The sequence below is a fragment of the Parasteatoda tepidariorum genome, chromosome 1, assembly GCF_043381705.1.
Source record: "Parasteatoda tepidariorum isolate YZ-2023 chromosome 1, CAS_Ptep_4.0, whole genome shotgun sequence".
NCBI lineage: Eukaryota > Metazoa > Arthropoda > Arachnida > Araneae > Theridiidae > Parasteatoda > Parasteatoda tepidariorum.
Window position 1 is genome coordinate 53,963,929 of NC_092204.1, and position 20,809 is coordinate 53,984,737.

General features: G+C 30.1%; 1 protein-coding gene across 1 annotated transcript in view; it reads right to left on the minus strand.

Annotated features, from left to right (window-relative positions):
• Positions 1-20,809, minus strand: part of LOC107451386 (uncharacterized) — a 36,902-nt gene that overhangs the window by 12,784 nt on the left and 3,309 nt on the right. The window contains exon 2 of the mRNA XM_016067455.4: positions 690-7,354. Coding sequence (XP_015922941.2) covers positions 690-7,056 — 6,367 coding nt within the window. The 5' untranslated portion in view covers positions 7,057-7,354. The remainder of the gene's footprint in view (positions 1-689; positions 7,355-20,809) is intronic.

Here is a 20,809-nt window from a genome sequence, read left to right on the forward strand (position 1 = left end):
TCAATCTGATTTTTAGTAGTAATTTTGCACGAAATTTTTTTTCGTGATAAAAAAATCTATGCATTATAACTTCTTAACAAACAAACATATTTTCACTTCCCTGCTTAAAAATCAGATTAATACAATTCTCATATGAATGCCAAATTAGTGAATAATGTAATCAATAACAAAATATTAATCTATTTTCAGTTAAATTGTCATCTGAAAAAATTAAAAATTAAGAATAAATCTGGAGGGGAAATTTTGCACAAAAATATTATTGAAAGAAAATGTGTTTTAAAACAGCATTTTTTAATTTTTAACTAAAATATTCCACGCATTTTCAGAATAGAATGAATATATTGATTAATATTACAAGATAAATAAATTTGAGTCCTAATTACTAGTGATCCATTAAATGAAAATTTTGAAAAGCGGTTAATTCCAATACAATTTCTAGAACCCTTAGATTTCTAATGCAGTTTACAAAATAAATTTATAACTTTAATACTTTTTGCTGCAACTGAATTGCAGCAAAGTTTGATATGCTGCAACTGAACTTGAAATTGCAAACCACGAATTTACAATGCACGGATCATTTAATTACTGTAATACCACTACCCATTCATATGTCAACTTACATAAATGAATTTTGTCACATTATTCATAACAATGTATTTACAATAAATAAAATAATTTTTCTGACTTACCTTCGCTTCCTCGCCGCAATATGAAACCTTCTTTTGGCTTCGTGCTCCATGCGGACTGTTTGTACCAGTCAGGTATGGTTAAGTTCTGAAGTGATCGTTCGATTCGCAGCTCATGTTCGGACTTCACACGCCCCTGTCCAGCTGCAAGTCTATTTTCCGGGGGCTGTACCTTGTCCCTGTTGTCGGCGTCCAGCAAAAAGTCCATGCTTTTTGCTCGGGTTCCCAAAAAGTCACAATTTTCGACGACGATCGTACCAGTAATGGCCGAATCGCCGCCGTTAGAACTCGCCGGATCTTCCTCGTAGTCGTCGACTGTGCCAGGGCGGTGCGCGCGCACCCCCTTGGTTTCTGCGGGCCGCTTGAACCAGAAGGAGCTTCGGTCTACAATTTCTAGCTGCTCGTGCGCGAGGTTAGGCTTCGATTTGGCTTTGGCCTCCTCCAGCCGTTTGGCGCACGACGCCCAGGCGATTTCCCCTGTGCATCGACGGTAAGGCAGGCGGAGGGTGCCCTCTTTCGTGGTGGTAGAAGGCATACTCGATTGCTGGGGCGGTCCGGCATCGAATGGCGCCGGACTTGCTTCAGAACCGGACTTTTTCTTCTTTTTCAAGTGATCGATTTTACGTTTGCTAGATCGGACGGCCGCTTCGAGCGCCCCTAAATCGGGATGACTGGCGGCAAGGAGCGCTCTTTCTTCTCTTGCAGATCTTCGGAAAGCGTCGAAACGTTTCAGTCCATCAAAATCTTCATTCAAATCATTTTCTCCTTTCTGAATATTATTAGATGATTTATTTTGGTTGAGTTTTTCAAAGAAATCTTTTCGCGCGGTGGCTATTTTTCCTTTCAAACGAGCGTTCTTCAGCAGTTGTTGACTGCTCGGAGCGGTTGGAGCTACAGGAGGTTTGTGAGAAACTTTGGTAGCTTTTTCATAGCCCGTAATAAGCTCGAAAATATCTTCCTTATTCATTAACTCGGGAGTCGATTTAGCACTATTTAGAGAATTCTCAATGTAAGTTTTACTCTTGTACGAATCAATTGTTGGTCTGACTGTGGCAGTCGGTTTACCGAAAGAACGATTGTTTCTTTCAAAATTTCTCATATTGGATGGTGGGCACGATCCAGACCTAGAATCGAGATCTTTATTAACTTCTCTGGAAGCAGAAGTGCTTCGACTTCTGGCCTCGAAACGAGCAGCTCGTTCTACAACAGTTTCCGTACTAACACAAATTCTACGATAATGTCGAGATCTCTCGTTCGGTGGGAGAGATCGATTCAAATACCCACTTCTGGTGCTATGCCCAAGATAATCTTGTATTCGCTGATTCACACTTTTACTTAATCTTGCTGATAAAGGAGTTGAGGAATTCAATTGTTCGTGACACTTTCTCAAATCAGGAGTGCTTTTAGATTGTACGCTAGATGTATCGAGAATTCCTTCAGATTCAGAATTCTCACGACCGACAGAGCTACTTCTCTTATATTCAATTTTTTCGGAAGATTTGCTAATTTCGATATTCTTTGGTTGGATTTCACAACTAGTAACAACATCCGGCTTGTTGTTTAGAAGTTCAACATAATGAAACAAAATCCCATTTTGAATTACATTTTCTTCATTGATTTCATTATTATCAGATAAATTAACATTTATTAAATTGTTGCACTGTTCAATAGGTTCGAAAAATTCACCATTTGAAAGTAAATCAAAAGAATAATTTTCACTAACCTGCTCTTTAAAACTATCAGTCTCTTCTGAAGAAATAATAAAATCTGTTTCTTTTCTTTCACTAAAACTTGGTTCGTTATTCTCGTCTGATAACAGTAAATTCTTATCCTCGTTAAACTTAATTATATCTTTAATATCGTTTTCTTTAGAAATAAAAATATCGTCAATTTCAGACTGAAATTGAGAAACTGGTGGTTCCGATGCAATCCAATGTTCCGCCGTCGAATTATCAAGAAAGGCGCGACTCGAATCAGAAGACACGTGCGTTTCTTGTTCAAATTCTGATTTGACACCCGTAGCCCGAAGGGAACTGATATCATCTGTTTCTTCTTCACAACCTTCGCTCGCACCCTTTTCTTCCCCGCATGTCATTGGGTCATCGGATGAACTTCCTGTTTCGGTATGTGAAAGATTTTTGATCTCTACCATAGGTGGCGCCACGTCCTTAGCATTTACGCAACAATCGTAAAGGTGTGAATTATTCGTGTCTTCATTCATGACTTCGTCATTCATTTCAACCGGTATTGTGGAAATAAACTTATCGCTTCCCATTTTATTTACATTTTGCTCTATTGTAGTACTGTTGACCTTGCATTGTTTTTCAGACGTTTTCATTATTGTCTCTAAAGATTCTGATGGTAATGCAATTAATTTAACATTGACATTCTCAATCGTCTGCGGCTTTTCTATTTCACAATCGTTTGAATGTAACAATTCTGTTTTCTCATCTATTTGATAAAGATGAATATCGTTTGCGCTCAGCTGTTCTATTTGCTTACAATCTTTATTAGAAATATCAAAATTTAAATTTTTATCAATATAATCAGATTCTAATAACGGACTATTTAATTCAGGTTCATTTCTTTTATTGCAATTTAAGAAATCATCTTCAGTTTTAAGAAGGTCAAAACAATTATTTTTATCAATAACAATTTCCTGCTCTTTATTAAAATTGCAGACTATATTTTTATTTTGAGAGAAATATTTCATGCAACTATTTTGTGGAATAATTTTTTCATGAATTTCATCGAGATCTGAATAATTATTGGTAGAGTCAATTTGAGCAAAATTTTGATCAATTTTATTTTTGTCTAAACATTTTAATTCATTATCGCTTGCAGCGAGATTTAAATTAGACAATGAAATATTTTCTTTAATTTCTGCAGTTAAAATTTCTTGGAAGTTGTTAACTTCGACAGTAGTAGAATTTTTCAAAAATTGCGCAATAGTGTGTTCTCTTAAATTTTTAATATCGTCTTTTAATATTCTTTCCATTTCTTCTTTTGGATTTATTTTCTTTAACTCATTATCTAACAACCAAGCTGAAAACTGAGAAAGGTTTTCAGGTATTTTCCATTTTTCAGATTGCAGCCCTAATTTAAAATCATCATTGCTCGCTGGTTTTTCTAATTGTTTCGAAAATTCTTGTAAAGTTTGGGGTATTAAAAATGACTTGTCATTTTTCAAATTAGGTTTCCGCTCTGTTGATAAAGATTTCAAAGAGGTATCTAAATCACTGAGAGATTTGGATGTAACAGAAAATAATTTAGACCCTTTACGTTCTTCTAAACTATCATCATCATCGTCCTCATCATCTTCGACATAACCTGAATCATCGTGCTTCAGTTCATTACATTGACTGTCTTTTTGACGCTTTTTTCGCTTTTTAATGTCTTTAATTCCTTTCATTCCTTCATCACTGTCTGAGGACGTTAAATCTTTGGAACTGTTTCCAGAAAAATTAGATTCCCTACTTTCCGGATCAGTTGAATTATCCTCGGACAGCCTCGTCATTTTGGGGTAAGTGTTCAACAGCAACGACTGGACATCGGCATTATTTGTGCAGTCCGAATCAGCTTTAACCGAAAATAAATCGTTAATGCGTGATTTTTTAAAATTAACTTCTTTGCACAGAGGGCAATTATCGGAATTATCAGAGCATGGATTTTCAAGGCTATGAGAATCTGCTTCCGGTGTCAATGGCGACGGGAAATCATTTATTTTTATATGTTTAGATTCATTTGAATCATGCATTAATTTTTCTACCGGAAAATCTAAACTTAAACTAGCGAGTACTTCCGTTTCATTTTCACTTTGCTCGTCGCTATTGGATGAATAATCATTTAAATGATTAAAACTTTTTAATGCATCGTCTACATCGGAATCACCAGCTGTTAATTGCTGCGTGGGATGCTCGCTTGCAAACATGTCAAATTCTAAATCATCTAAATCCTCTTTTGTCGAAACATGTTCTGATTGTTTCAAAATTAAATTTTTATCCGGTGATGAATTTTGAAACGGAGGCAAAGTTACTTTAGTTTCACAGTCCCACAAACCTAACGCTTTAAAATTATGAATTTTATCATCTTTTATTCGAATGCGTGACTTTTTATCTTTAGTTTTAAATGAATTGTATAATTCTTTTAATTGTGGAGGCAGACCGTCATCGCTATCATCAGAAATTGTTTGTTCACTTTTTGGAATTTCATTATCATTGGAAGGAAAAAGTTGCAAATTTGTTTGGTGCTGCCATCTAGTGAGAGGACTCGTAGCTTCCTGAACATGTTGCAAATCGGTGTGGTGCTGCCACCTACTGAGAGAACCTCGCATATCCTGAATTTCCTCATCACTGGATTGTTCGTAATCGGATAACGATCTGCGGTTATTGTTCAAGGGTGAAGAATCGAATGGTGCTACACGCCGGACATCTGTTGTCATTGTTGGGCAACAGGCTTCCGCTCCCGAAGTTATCTTTTCCGGTGCGGGTTCGTGATCGCTTAACCAGCTGGAACCGAAAGCAATGTCTCCATTGATAGGAGAAAACATAGCTTCTGGTTCGCTATCACTGCTTGAAACTTTTGTATCAGTATTTTCACTTATAATACAATTTTCCTCATTAAATCGCGGACAATTCTCAAGTTTTGCATCATCGTCAAAACCTATTCTAAAACAACGCATATTTTTATCTTTTGATGAAACTGATACTTCTTCCGTTATTTTAACTATATCATTTTTAATTTCGGTACGATTAAAAGTAGAATAACTTTCTGCTGGCAAAAAGTAATCTTTAAAATCATCACTGAAGCAAAGTGATTCATAGTTTTGTCCGGAAAATGTTGAATCAATTGCGACGGATGATGGTACTAAACAAAGATCATCCTCCGAACCTAATGTTACTAAAGAATTCTCCTGATTTCTCATGTGACCTTCATTAGAAAATTCCATTTTTATAAATGGATTGCTCTCTCTTTCTGTCTCTAAGATTTTCAAATCACAATCATTATTTTTATCGTAAGAATCAGGACTAACTAAAGGACTGTCTGTTTTAACATCAGAAATCCACAAAGAATCAAAATCAGTTTTTGTCTTGTTAGATAAATTTAAAGAACTTACCTGCATATCAGGTTTTTCATTTTTAAATAAATTGGTATCCATTGCGTTTGTATCACTGAATATATCCTTTGAGTTAGCAGCTGACGTTGCTGCATCGTCTACACACAAAACATCACAATTTTCTTCCAGTTGAGATACCGAAGAATTATTCGAGCTGATTTCACGGAACAGTGACTCGGAACATATTTCTTTATCACTTCGAGTAAGGGATTGGTTCGAATTATTAAAAACACGGTTGTCCTCAAAAATGTTATCCAAAACTGTCAGCGATGATTCCAAGGCGGATTTCCCTGCATCTCCATTCACCGCAAGATTTGTTTTGTAGTCACGTAGCTTTTCATCTTGATTCGATCCACTCATTTCCACCAAGTTGAAATTGGCAGAATGATTTTCACCAGCGTTTCCGGATGTTTGCATTTCCACGACTGTGACTCGATCATCGTCTGATTCATCCCACGATCCCCATCCTAAGGATGTTTCATCGCACTCGCTCGGACTCCGCAGATCATCGGACGTTTCTTCGACGATGGTCTCCAGAAATCCTCTCACGGCGATAGGATCGCAGATCATACTTTCAGAAGCAGTTATAATAGCTGGTGGGGGGCCGGAAGATAACAGCATCTCAGGGTGTCCACTTTGCATGTAGAGCAAAAGCATCTGCCTTTCCTCTTCCGTGATTGCATCTTCTGGGTACTTAGGAAGCTCTACTGCCGTATGCACAAAAGAATAATCTCCACTATTTCCACCACTGTCCCACGTAAAGAATGAATCAGATTGAGACTCCGGTTGTAAGGATAGAGTATCTTTTGAGGTATCCATACCTCTTGCAGATTCTGCCGATAAATTGGTTGCAACCGGCACGTCGTTTAACGGGGACACACCATTACCGTTATCATCGGCAATGTTTGACCGGCGTAGGCGCGGTTCTTTTTGGCTAGCAGAACCGGTGTAGGTCAAGTGATTCGTTGCGTCATCGTAATTTTGAAAATTTTTTATTGTTTCTAATAATTCCAAGGAATTTCGTGAATCAGTTTTGCCAGGTATCGAATATTCCACTGAGAGGGAGTTTTTGAATGATATTTTGCGCTTACTCCGATTCCAACGCAGCAAAATGAAACCGAAAGACAAAACGAAAAGCAGAACTAATTCGAAACAAGTTGTGGTACACAAGAGCGATAGGAAGGGATCTTCTGCTGTCGAATGTGTTGAACTCGATGCCGCTCCCCCAACTGAGTTCGTCACACCTTTCCCCATTACCGGGTGCTCTCAACCAATCAGGAGTTCCTCTTTACCTGGATGAACCGGTTGCGTTGGAAGTTTGAGTTTGAGATCGAAAAAAAAAAGTGTTGGTTGTGTTTTTTAGTAGGAGACGGGAAGTGAGGAGAGCTGATTTTTCTCTAAATAATCCGATAGGAGAAGCTTCTTTTTCTTAATTTTTTTCTTTTCTTATTTCATTCTTCTTTTTGTTCTTTCATCTGCGCTTCGATACACATGAGGCGAAAGATTTTTCTGAAGTTCGTTGAATGCATTTGTTGTTTTTGGTACTGTAAACCTAGAATTAATAAATTAAAATGAAATGAGAAATCGTTTCGAAATACAAAATTATCTCTCAAAATTGAACTAAGAAATTTTGTTTATTCATAAAAAAAAATTTAAAAAAAAACAATCAAGTGTATTCAGGAGATTAAAATTGGAAAATTTTTCATTAACAATGTGACCTACATTTAAACAATAGTTCTTTTTTGAAATATTTATTTTTTTTCTTTTTATTTTGAAGGAATTACTGGAAAGCGATAAAACAATTCCTTTGTGACTGGGAATAACAATAAAAAAATAATTTAAGATAATTAAAAAATAACAATAAAAAAATTATTTAAAATAATTAATAACTTTCATTTTCTATTATTTCAATAAAAGTTATTTTATTTCCGTTAAAAAAATATTCATTAATTAAATTTTGCTCTTTTTTGTATAATGGTAAAAAAAAGTAGTTTCCACTAGTCTTTAATTTCAATTACTTATTTGCCTCAGTTCAATTTGAAATAGTTTTTACTGATTACAGTAGATTTAATACTATATCTAATGTATAGGTTCAATATTGTAAAATAACTTATGAAATTAAACTTACAATTTTTAAATTTAATTATTCTTTTATATCAGAAAAGAAAATTAGTATTAACCATATATTGAGTTACTTAAGCATCATAATCAAATAATAACAAAAAAAAATTCTTAGATAATATATATATCTATACATATTTTGATTTGCAGTACCCCTATGAAAAACATTCATTATTTGATGAGACAAGCTTGATAAAATTTTTAACGTCATGTCTTAATTTTAGAACAAGATTTTGAGAAAATAATGATATGGGTTATAGTTATAAAAACTAAATTTATTGTAATACGAAGTAATATATTGAAACATCTTTTGTCCAAACATTATACATCACAAATCGAGTCAGATGGCATGGTTACAGGATTTAGAGATGAGATATTTTTTCATTTAACTATCTAACAATATTATTATAGTTTGAAGCAGAATTACTCAGTTGGGATAATTTTGTTTACGATTTCACCATGAATGCTCTTTTTTTTCTCCTTTTTCAATTTTCTGTTATAAGATTTCCTATTTTAAATTAAATATAAAGGTTTTAGCGTGATTTTTTTTTCTTCTGTAACTCATTAGTGCGATGAGAACAATCGTTGCATCCAACAATTAACCTTTTCTTTTTAAAAAAAAACTTAATTGGTTGGAATTTAAGTATTTAAAACTTTTTGCAGTGTTGTAATAGAAGTACAAGAGAGGTCAATTTAAATAATTCGCTTTGCATTAAAAAACGTAAGCTGCCTTATTAGCTTAAATTTCATAACAGCATTTATAACTTTCCACTTTCCGTTTAAGTCACAGAAATTGATTATTTAAACAGTAGATAATGCAAAATAGACAATTTTAAAAGCAATTATTACAGTAAAATTATTAGAGAAAAATTTAAATCCTCATCAATTTTTACACTCTGTTGAGCCGAGAACAGATAACAATTAAGAAAAGTTTTCAAGGGAATGACTCGTAGAAAAATTTAATTTCACCTAATATTTTAGCAGCATTTTAGAGAGATGTTTTGGGGACATTCAGAAATAATTTTGAGCTGCAGTCATTAGTTTTAAAGTGGAATAGTAGAAGAGTTTTTTAGTTTTGAATTATTTCGCTACAAGCAATATTTTAATTCTGCCAAAAGTTGCAATTAAAAATTTTTTATGTAGCATAAATAATTAATCAATAGTAACAAATTGAAAATAATAATAAATTTTCGGCTTACGCGGGAAAAAAAATCTTTAGATCACATCAAATTCAATATCAGGACAATATTTTGTTGCAAATTTTACAGCATTCGCTAAACTTCTTTTTTCATAAATTTCGAAACTAGCAAGATAAATCGGAACGTGTGTCAAACAATTTTGATTATGTGCAAAAAGCACCTATTTAGATACCAGGGGTCTGTCCAGACATTTTGTGAAAGGTCTTGTTTTTGTAAAATTGTGATAAAACTATTCATAATTTGTGAATGTAAAATAAGCGTTAAGTCACATTCTTTCAACTAGGATCCCGCTTTTGTGAATTCGTGCAAATAGGGTCCTGTTTTTGCAAAAATTTCTAAAAACCTTTTCAAGAAGTTTTTAAATTGTAAATAGATACAAGATTCTGCGCAACAATTGCTGCTACTAAATTAGAGATGCAGCATACAAATATTGGGTATTTAGCCTATACTGCTCAACACAGAATATTCATTTCGGCCGAATAATGGAAACAAAATCACTCACATTTTTAATAATTTCAATTGACATATTTTAACTAACACAACTTAGTAATGTATCACCTTTAATGTGTGGCGCATCAAGTAAACTTAAACAATTCTTAAATTTATAATATTTTGCTTAATATTTAACACAATATTCAATTAATTAATTTTATAAACAAATATGAATTGAAGAATTATTTATTTACAAAAAAAATAAGGTTTAATATTAATAAGAATGCACACACGATGTTTGTAAAAGTAAAAATATTTTCTTAGAATACTAAATTTAGTTTGTCTCGAACCGTCTTTCTTCCCCCCACCCCCCGGGAAGGGTTTATTCGATTAGCAAAACAATAATGAAGATAAACAAATTTGTGAAGGGACCGATTAAAAGATAAATTATTTTTGTGAAGGGTCCGTTTTTATGAAAAGATATTTTGAGAAGGGTCCGTTAATGGACCCAAATTTCGTCTGGACAGACCCCTGGATAAAGATAATATGGATAATAAAGATAATGCACACTAAATTTTACAAAAAAAAGTTGAGTTTTATGAAACAAATAAAAGAAGGGTAAAAAACTACTTACTCACAAAAATATCACATTTATTGCAGTTTTTAGCTAGTTTTAGCTTTAATTTTAAAAAATGAGTATAATATGTCAACTAATAGTACTAAAATTATTTAAAATAGTAAAATATNTTTTTTTTTTTGATTTACAGTACCCTTATGACAGACATTCATTATTTGATGAGACAAGCTTGATAAAAATTTTAAACGTCTTTTTTTAATTTTAGAACAAGATTTTGGGAAAATAATGATGTGAGTTATAGTTATTAAAACTAAATTTATTGTAATACGAAGTAATTTATAGAAACATCTTTTGTCCAAACATTATGCATCACAAATCAAGTCAGACCGCATGGTTACAGGATTTAGAGATGAGATAAAAAAAATTTCATTTAACTATTTAACTTTAACTATATTATTATAGTTTGAAGCAGAATTATTCAGTTGGGATAATTTTGTTTACGATTTCACCATGAATGCTCTTTCCTTTCTTCTTTTTTAATTTTTATTATAAGATTTCATATTTTAAACTATATATAAAGGTTTTAACGTGTGTTTTTTTCTTTTGTGACTCATTAGTGCGATGAGAACAGTCGTATCAGACTGTTGCATCGAATAATTAACCTTTCTTGTTTAAAAAAAACTTAATTGCTTAGAATTTAAGTATTTAAAACTTTTTGCAGTGTTGTAATAGAAGTACTACAAGAGAGGTCTATTTAAATAATTCGCTTTGCATTAAAATGCGTAAGCTGTCTTATTAGCTTAAATTTCATAATTTCATTTATAACTTTCCACTTTCCATTTAAGTTAAAAAAATAATTATTTAAGCAGTAGATAACGCAAAATAGACAATTTTAAAAGCAATTATTATAACAAAATTATTATAGAAAAATTTTAATCCTCATAAATTTTTACAATCTGTTGAGCTCCGAACAGATAACAGTTAAGAAAAGTTTTCAAGGAAATGACTCGTAAAAAAATTTAATTTCACCGAATATTTCAACAACATTTTAGAGAGATGTTTTGGGGGCATTCAGGAATAATTTTGAGCTGCAATTTTCATTAGTTTTAAAGCGGAACAGTAGAAGAGTTATCAATTATTTCGTTACAAGCAATATTTTAATTCTGCCAAAAGTTGCAAAATTTTTATGCAGCATAAATAATTAATCAATGATAAAAGCTTGAAAATAATAATAGATTTGCGACTTGCGCAGGAAAAAAATCTTTAGAGCACATCAAATTCAATACCGGGACAATATGTATTTTGTTGCACATTTTACAACATTCACTAAACCTTTTTGTTTATAAATTTCGAAACTACCAAGATAAATCGGAACATGTGTCAATCAATTTTGATTTTGTGCAAAAAGTGCCTACTTAGATACCAGGGGTCTGTCCAGACATTTTGTGAAAGGTCCTGTTTTTGTAAAATTGTGAAAAAACTATTCATAATTTGTGAATGTAAAATAAGCGTTAAGTCACATTCTTTAAACTAGGATCCTGCTTTTATGAATTTGTGCAAATAGGGTCCTGTTATTGCAAAATTGCTAAAAACCTTTTCAAGAAGTTTTTAAATTGTTAATAGATGTAAGATTCTGCTCAATAATTGCTGTTACTAAATTAGAGATGCAGCATACAAATATTGGGTATTTAGCCTATACTGCTCAACACAGAATATTCATTTCGGACGAATAATGGAAACAAAATCACTCACATTTTTAATAATTTCAATTAACATATTTTAAATAACACAACTTAGTAATGTATCTCCTATAATGTTTTACGCATTAAGTAAACTTAAACAATTCTTAAATGTATAATATTTTACTTAAAAAATTGCCAGAAATTAATTTTTATTTACATAATATTCAATTAATTAATTTTATGAATAAATATAAATTGATCAATTATTTATTTACAAAAAAAATTATGATTTAATATTAATAAGAATGCACGATGTTTGTAAAAGTAGAAATATTTTCTTAGAATACTACATTTGGAATTTAAACTTAAGGAAACTTAGCTTGTCTCATACCATCTTTCTTCCCCACCTCCCGGGAAGGGTTTATTCGATTAACAAAACAATAATGAAGACAAACAAATTTGTGAAGGGTTCGATTAAGAGATAAATTACTTTTGTGAAGGGTCCGTTTTTATAAAAAGATATTTTGTGAAGGGTCCGTTAATGGACCCAAATTTCTTCTAAACAGACCCCTTGATAAAGATAATATGGATTGAAGCAGCGAACAGAACACTAAATTTTACAAAAAAAAGTTGAAGTCTATGAAGCAAATAAAAGAAAGGTAGAAAACTACTTACTCACGAAAAATATCACATTTATTGTAGTTTTTAGCTAGTTTTAGCATTAATTTTAAAAATAAGTATAATATGTCAACTAATACTACTACAATTATTTAAAATAGCAAAATATTATATTAGTAAATTTTTTAAATGTGTCTCAACGTCTGACGCAGACGACAACCTTCTTTGCCAAAACGAAGACTGCACTAACAATAGAAACCGAAAAAACGATCCAGACAACCAACAAACTAATCTAAACAAAAAATCACAACTAACCTCTTTTTTTCTACTAATAATAATAAGAAACATTAATTAGAACTTATTATACTGATAAAAATCTATATTTGAGTTCTCTTCATTGTACTTTTAAAGTAATTAAAACTTTTACCGCACGTGAAATTGAAGCTAAGTATTTCACCCAAGTATGATATTGAATAGCCCTGACAAGAAAAGAAAGACCTTTCGTTTATCATAACTGCTATTGAGCAAGAAAATATTCCTTGAAGGGTTGGTCTAGAAAAATGGAATACAATTCAACAGGTTGAACGTGAGGAGACTGGATATATAAATTATAGAGAGGACACCGCTATGGGCGAAGCAAATTCATTGTGATCTATGGTGATGTTTCTATTTTTAGGTCATCCAATAATATACTTTGTATAGATTTTATTCATTGCTTAGGTTAAAAATATGATGCTGGATTGTGATTTCTATAGCAATTGTTTGATACATGATGTGAAGAGTGTTGAGACAATGAATGACAAGCCACATCTTTTATGTATGCAATTTGGAAATTTATCTTAATAACAATGCACCAAGCAACATGTTTTTTTTATAATGTTAAATTAATTTTTTTATTATATACTTATTGTAAAATTAGGTTTTAAGAATTTTAACAAATGAAAAATAAAAAATATCTTTAAACTAGTGTTATTATTAGGTAATTAGTCTCTCAACTTAAGTTTAAAAACGACTCATGAAAATTTCCCTAATTAAGATTTAATTTCGATTCAATGTCAAAGCATCAAAATTATAAATATTAAAACGATGAAGCAAATTTTTAATTTTTTAAAGAAATTCTGAAACACATTTTATATATATTTTTTTTCTTCTGACTTGTTATTGTTTTACAGAAATTTCTTCATGAAATTAAAACGTCTTTATTTGACAAAAACTGGAAAACAAATGTGCTGGTATAAAAATTAATAAAGGTAAAAATGATATCTATATTAAATTTTAAAATCAAAATAAAATATTTAATAGTTTAAATTATAATCATAAAAAAAGTAATTAGGAATTATACAAAAAAAAATTTTGTATTTAGTTTCTGGCAATTTTTTTTTTTATAAAAATGAGAATTCCAAGTACCTTAAAATGATTTCTTACGCATTAAAACAGTTTGCTTTAACATTTGATTCGGGTAATTTGAATGATTAATGCTCCACATAATTAGGGTTTTTGCAACTTTTAAGAAAATTCACAAGAAAAAAATTCCTTAAACTTTTTGGATTTATTTGTTTCAGACCTTAATAATTTTGTATTGGGCACAGTACAGATGCATGCAGCTTTTGTGCCACTAAAATCAGTTAATTTTATAATGTAATTTTTTTTAATTATTTATGGGTTTAAAATAATGTATTCTAATATATTTGCAATTTTTTTTTCCAAATCAGAGGCGTTTAGATAAAAAGGGTTAAATATGTTACTTTTTGCGTTTTTAATCATATCTAAATAACTTTTAAATGAATTGAAAAATTTTGCACGCAATTATACTATTCGTTTATTCAAAAATAATCCCATGCAAAAAATAATTTTAAGTCATTATTTGATATTTTAATTTTTCTTTATTTAAAAATAATCGAAAAAATTTCGAATTGTTAGAAAGACAAATTTCTGAATTATTTTAAAAACACGTAATTTTACAAGGCAAAACACAAAACTTGAACGAAATCGGTCGAATAGTTTCTGAGAAATTGAATTTTAAAAAAGTGAGATGTTTAAAATTCGATCTTCGGATAAACGAATTTTATAATTGTATGAAAAAACAATGCTTTCAATTCAGTTGAAAAGTTTACGAGATATGGCTAAATATGAAGAAAGTAAAATTAACATTAACAGGACCAAACTATTGGAAACATATCTTCCAGATTGCAGCTACCCCTAATTTTTGGGGTTCAGAAATTCGGATCAGTAAAAAAAAAAAAACAGGTTTGTTCAGAGAAAATACGTTTTCGTATCTGATTCCGTAACTTAAAATATCGTCTGCACTAATTAATTAACATATTTCAGTCCTAGCATGTGAAAATTCGATTCAATCATTTCCTAAATTCATCACTTTCATAATAAATTTTTATCATCACTGAAAATCCATCCCATGCCTTTCATAATTGATGGGTCCTACGATATGTTTTTCATATTTAGTGGGACAAACCTGAAATTATTTCCTCCTATTTTTAACTTATAACTTATTTCATCCTTTAGACAACTTAAAAAATGCAATTTTGTAATTTTATTTTTTTTTCTTTTATAATTATTCATCTACCTTTATTCATACAAAAGGGGACATCATTCGTTTTTTTATTCGGAAAATGCGTTGGTGTGTAGAAAATCCTTCTTATCCGAAAGGTGATATTAAGCAGTATTTGTTCCACTCCACTAAAACTTTTATCATGCTTTAAAAAAAAATGCAATGATAATCTTTGAGTCTGAAAGAAAGTATTTCTGATAATATGCATCAGTTACAAAAGAAAGTGGAATAAGGAGGTGTAAACATATCACCATAACAAACAGAGTATTTAGATCATCATCCAAGATGTATTCAATCTCAATAGGATTAAGATCGGCTGTTCGCCAAATCTGGTGTAGTTTTACTTTCAAAATACTATTGGTGGAAGCATTAGGAGCTCGAACAATTTAAAATAGGATACATCATATTGCTATGAATTTCTAACTTTCATGAACACTTTGTATACACAATATTTTTAAGTAGGCATAAATCTTTACTTATAAATCTATCATATAAATTATATCATATAAATATTTAGGGGCATTTTAGGCTCTATTCAAAGATATCTATTTCGAATTTCTCTTCCTCTAAATGGCATCGTTATCAATGAGACCAGTCACCTTCTTTTCTCTTGATATTTTTTCAAATGATTTGCAATTTAATATATTTTAAAAGTAACATAAACTTTTGAAGAAAAAAAAACTAAAACTCCATTTTAACTGCACCATTACTTAAATTTTTAACCCATCTCTTAACAACCCAAAATAACAATATTTTTCACAAAAATTTTATATAAAGAATAGTAGTTGACGTAATTTGATACAGATATATTCCACAGAGATCCTGCACTGTAAAAAAATTCGGATCAAATTACTGTTCAAAGTACCGGCAGTTTGGGTGCATTTCCCGTAAAATCCGTAAAATATTATACCGTAATTTTCACTATAATATTTATTTAATTAGAGTGATTAAATGATATAACAGTAATTATTACTGCAAAAATCAGGGTATATCAGATTTTTTGTTCCGCAAAATGTTCCGGTGAGCATGGAATTTAAGGTAGAAAGTACCGGCATCCTGAGTACCGGAACTTTTGATTGTAATTTTTTTAAAAATATTTTTCAGTGCACTCTAATGATCGATATCAAAGGATAATTTTGTCCCCTTAATGCCAGATAAACTCATATCAATTCTTTAAAGTGCTTTAAACTAAATTTTTAAAAAAGATATTTTACATATTTTCGTCCCACGCTTGATATTGATTGTCCTTGTTGATGTGAGATAGGGCCTGGTATTTTACTAAAAATTAACAATGGTTGTTTTTGAAGTTAAATTGATATATGTATAATAATTCTTATATGACTGAAACACACGTCCTTCTTTAATATGACTAAATTATATGCTTCAGAAAGAAAACAGAAAGAAACACATGAGTTTATTCATTTTTGATTTTTATCTTCAATTGAGACGTTTATCTTAGGAAAAATATTAAGTCACGAGAAATTAAAAATTACTTTATCATAGATTACATGGAGAAAAAGATTTTGGTAAAACTACTGTACTAATGGTAATGACATTTCTGGTAAGAAAAAAAAAAACATAATTCTGGTTAATATAACCTAAATATACGGTATTTAAACCATTCATTCGGTAATTTCTTTCAGAAAAAAAAAACATAATCCTGGTTAATGTAACCTAAAAATACGGTATTTAAACCATTCATTCGGTAATTTCTTTCAGAAAAAAAATCCGTGCAGTAAATTTCACAGAATAAAATGGATTGTTTGTCATGCTCTTGGGTATTATAATAAAATTATAACATTTTATCACATCTTCCAAATTTTATCATATAATATAAAACCATATTTTATTGTTAATTTTAAAAAAATAATTACCTACTCGCTTCGGTAAAAATTACCGAGATTTTTTGAGTCCCCATTGAGTCAGAAACATGTTAAAATTTTTCTCTATTCTAGTAGCTTTGAGCTTTGACCATACTTTTTTCCTCAGTGCAGACAGTAAGAAAATACGTTAGTGGCATGGTAAAACAAAATTTAGTAGGAAAAATTAAATTAGACATGATTTACAAAAATGAAAAATGTAAGAAAAGCTGAGCTGAATAAATAAAACACAATGTCTGTGTGGAATAATAAAACCAAAGAATGGCTCAACTTCTGTAACTTTCTAAATAAACAAATGACAGATAGTAAGTTGCTTTGTCAATGGAGTAATAAAAACAGTAAATTATGAGGAGGAATATCACAATTTCTATAGCTTTTCAAATATCTAAAGAGGAACAAGCCAGGAAATAAAAAGCAATGTCAGCGGCATGGCAAATTTTTCTGTGAAACTGCTAAATATCTATAGCTCACAAAAGAAGACCACATCTTACTTTTTCTTTACCGCACTTAAAAGAAAGCATGCTAAAAACTACCAGATTATGGTAAAATTTACCGCATTTCTCGCTCAATTGAAACACCAAGAAGCTCATTAATTTTTACCCAAGGTCTTTGGTAATGATTTTGGTAAAATTAACGATAAAATGTGGTTTTATAATGCGTGATAAAAATTGGAAAATGTGGTTAAATTTGATAATTTCATCATGAAACCTTAGAGCAAGGCAGAAAAACTGTTTAGTTAAACATACTTTTTTTCTTTCTTTTTTTTACTAAATCTGTGGTCATAAGAACTATTATTTTGAAAATAACAATTTCCAGTAAGCCGTTACTAAATGAAAGGAAAAATTAGCAAATGAATGGTTTAAATACCACATAAATTGGCTTTACTAAACCGAATTAAGGTTTTTTTTTACGACAGAATTAGGGCTTTGTTTCTTTTGTCATTATCATACAGTACGGTAATTTTACCAGAATTTTTTTCTCCGTGTGCTTTAAAAATTATTTACTTGCGATGTCTAATATTGCTAGTACTTCAATTTTTTTAGCTCTTTAATATGCAGCAGTATACAAAATCTAACTGACGAAGATAGTAGAAAAAAAATACAATTGTTAAGAAAAGAACTTGAGAACAAATGCGACAGTCATGACGACGTATTTAATGAACTGATAATCTTCTTGGAAACAGCCCTCCCTACTACATTAAAATATGTTATATTCTTCTTCGTAGTAATTATAACAAAAGCTCACTGAGGTTTTTTATGGTTCACAACCCTTGATAAACTGTTGTCACAAACCTTAATGGATTCTTGGGACCAAAGGTCGCAAATATACCAAAGATCGTGAGACTATGGGGTGAAGAACAATAACTTCGAAGGACACATACCTTCTTCGTGTTCCGCTGACTGATTTTAGACTTTCATTGTAAGTTTCATTCGATTGTATGCTACCAAGTAATCCCTACTAATTCCCAAACCTCTATTATGGTCTCATAAAATAGGGAGGAACTCATACGTTGATTTGTTTCTAAAAATTCTTATTCTTAATCCCAAACCTAAATCAGGGTGATTGTTTCAGAAATTGGAGATAAAAGTGTGTTTTTATTCTGTTTAGAGCTATCGTTTTTCAATTTTACACAGAAGAAAAAACTTATATATAGAAAATTTTTGTTCCATACGAAAGGAAATTTTTGACGCAAAATGTTTGGGCCACGAACTCCAAATTGTTTAAACATTCTCTCCTCACATCTATACAAATTACAAAGCATTTATATGCCAAATTGCACAAAAGAGACAATTTTAATAGTTTCAAAGCAATGCTTTTAAGGTATTCAAAATTCTTAAAAAACAACCTAGATGGGGACAAGTTAAACAGGATATCAAAAATTAAGCAGAAGTTCAAACTATAACTTATTTAAAGAGTGACTTTAAAAAAATGAAATCTCTCATTAATTGAGAAGAATGACAATTTACAATTTAGCAGTTCTGGTTTTTGACGAATATTTGATAATTCTTTAATAACAATTATACATATTAATTGTACACTCTAAGGTATTTATGCACTAATACGAGTATTTATGCATTTTGTTTTTAAAAAAAACACATCGAACTCTGTATCGATAAAGGAAGCTATAAAATCGCTAAAACTACACGCGGCTTTGATATTATGTTATGCTTAACTGATAAAATAAGTTGAATTATACAAAAACATATGCTCCTAATTTGACACCTAAGTTTTAAACAAATTTTAACAGACACACAACATAATTTTTGAATTAAGTGTGCACATATTTTTTTATTTTATTATTATTAATAATATTTGTCTTTGTGTATGTCTGCAAAAACTAATAGTTTTACCTACAATTGATTTTGATACATTACCATTCATAAATCTTTCTAAGACGATAAAGATATTATTTCGTTATTTTTGTACAAAATACTACACGAGATAGTATTAAGGAAATATAAAATTGTAGTAAGGGATATTAGGGTTAGTATTAAGGAAATATCTAGTATTGCATTATTATTCAACAAATTGTTGTCAGTTAATTCAACTTTACTGATTTATAAGAAAACAAATTTAAAAAGTATGCTGGTCAGATTCAAATCATATCTTAATTTTGATTCATAACGAAACAGTAGTAGATTAAATCATAAATTTATAACTAAATCTTGATTTTGTCCAGTTTCAACCATAATTGCATAATTTTATTACAATTAAGTAATAAATTTGTAACAATGAAACTGTTTTTTCTTTTAAAATTCTATTTCAATTCTATTTTACTATGTAATAGTCAACAGCGTAATTTTTTTTCAATGATCTCTTGTAAATTTATCTAAATCTTATCATTTAATATATATATATATATATATGTGTNTTTTCATGTCTGTAATTTTCCTTTGTTTCATCTTCATTTTCATATATATATATATATATATATATATCTGAACAGCTTATCAAAAATCATGAAAGAAAATAAATAACTGAAAGTGTATGCATTTTGTGTAATTATTAAATTGAAAACTCGAAAAGTTAATAAAGTTAACGTTGGAATCTACTAAGAATTAATCTATTCCAAAAAAAAATTTGTTTGGCATTGTTTCCATTTTTAATTTAAACTAACGAAATTTAAATTTAATGAAAAATGTATGTATGTTATATAAAATTGCTCCAATTCTGTAATTTTTGCATAAAAGTAGATAAGTTTAAGCTTTTAATTATTTAGCTTTTTTTTTAATAAATTTAATCTTTATCTAAAAGATTTTATTAATAAGATACTCATACTTCATTCAAAATAATAATAATGTATGGAAAAAAATATTACATTGGTTTTAAAATACTTATCTCAAGAATTGTTATGAATGAAATTGTCTGAATTTTTTTTTTTCGATATACAAGTATAACCTAACAAGTATACCTTACATTAAAAAATGAACGTACCTTAAAAAATAATTAATATTTCTTTGTGAACTAAACTATTATCAAAGTATTTTTGCGACGTTTTATTTCAAAAATGCTTGTAGAAAACTTTCTAATATGAGAGCATCGGTATACACTCTTAAAGATTTGAATTTTGGCTGTCAAAATTTATGTATTTATTTATTCTGAAAAATGCATAAACTTTTATTCACTGACATTTTTAATTTCAGTAAAGACTTATTATTATTCATTTAATAATTAATTTTGTCAGAAAATTGCCATTATTTTCCCACAGATAATGCGTGCAACGCATTGAAATTTTATTTATTGTTTTACAAATTCATAAGAAAATGGTCTTAGTGTCGGGAAAAGTAAGCCAAAAGGTACAGAACAAAAATTTGTAGTGAGAAAATTTCGTATTCGATATTTTTTTTTCTGGCCATGCAGTACTCAGGATTTTAAGAACAAAATGACTAAAAATATTTTATGTTTACATTTGCAAATTCTTTTATAAACCT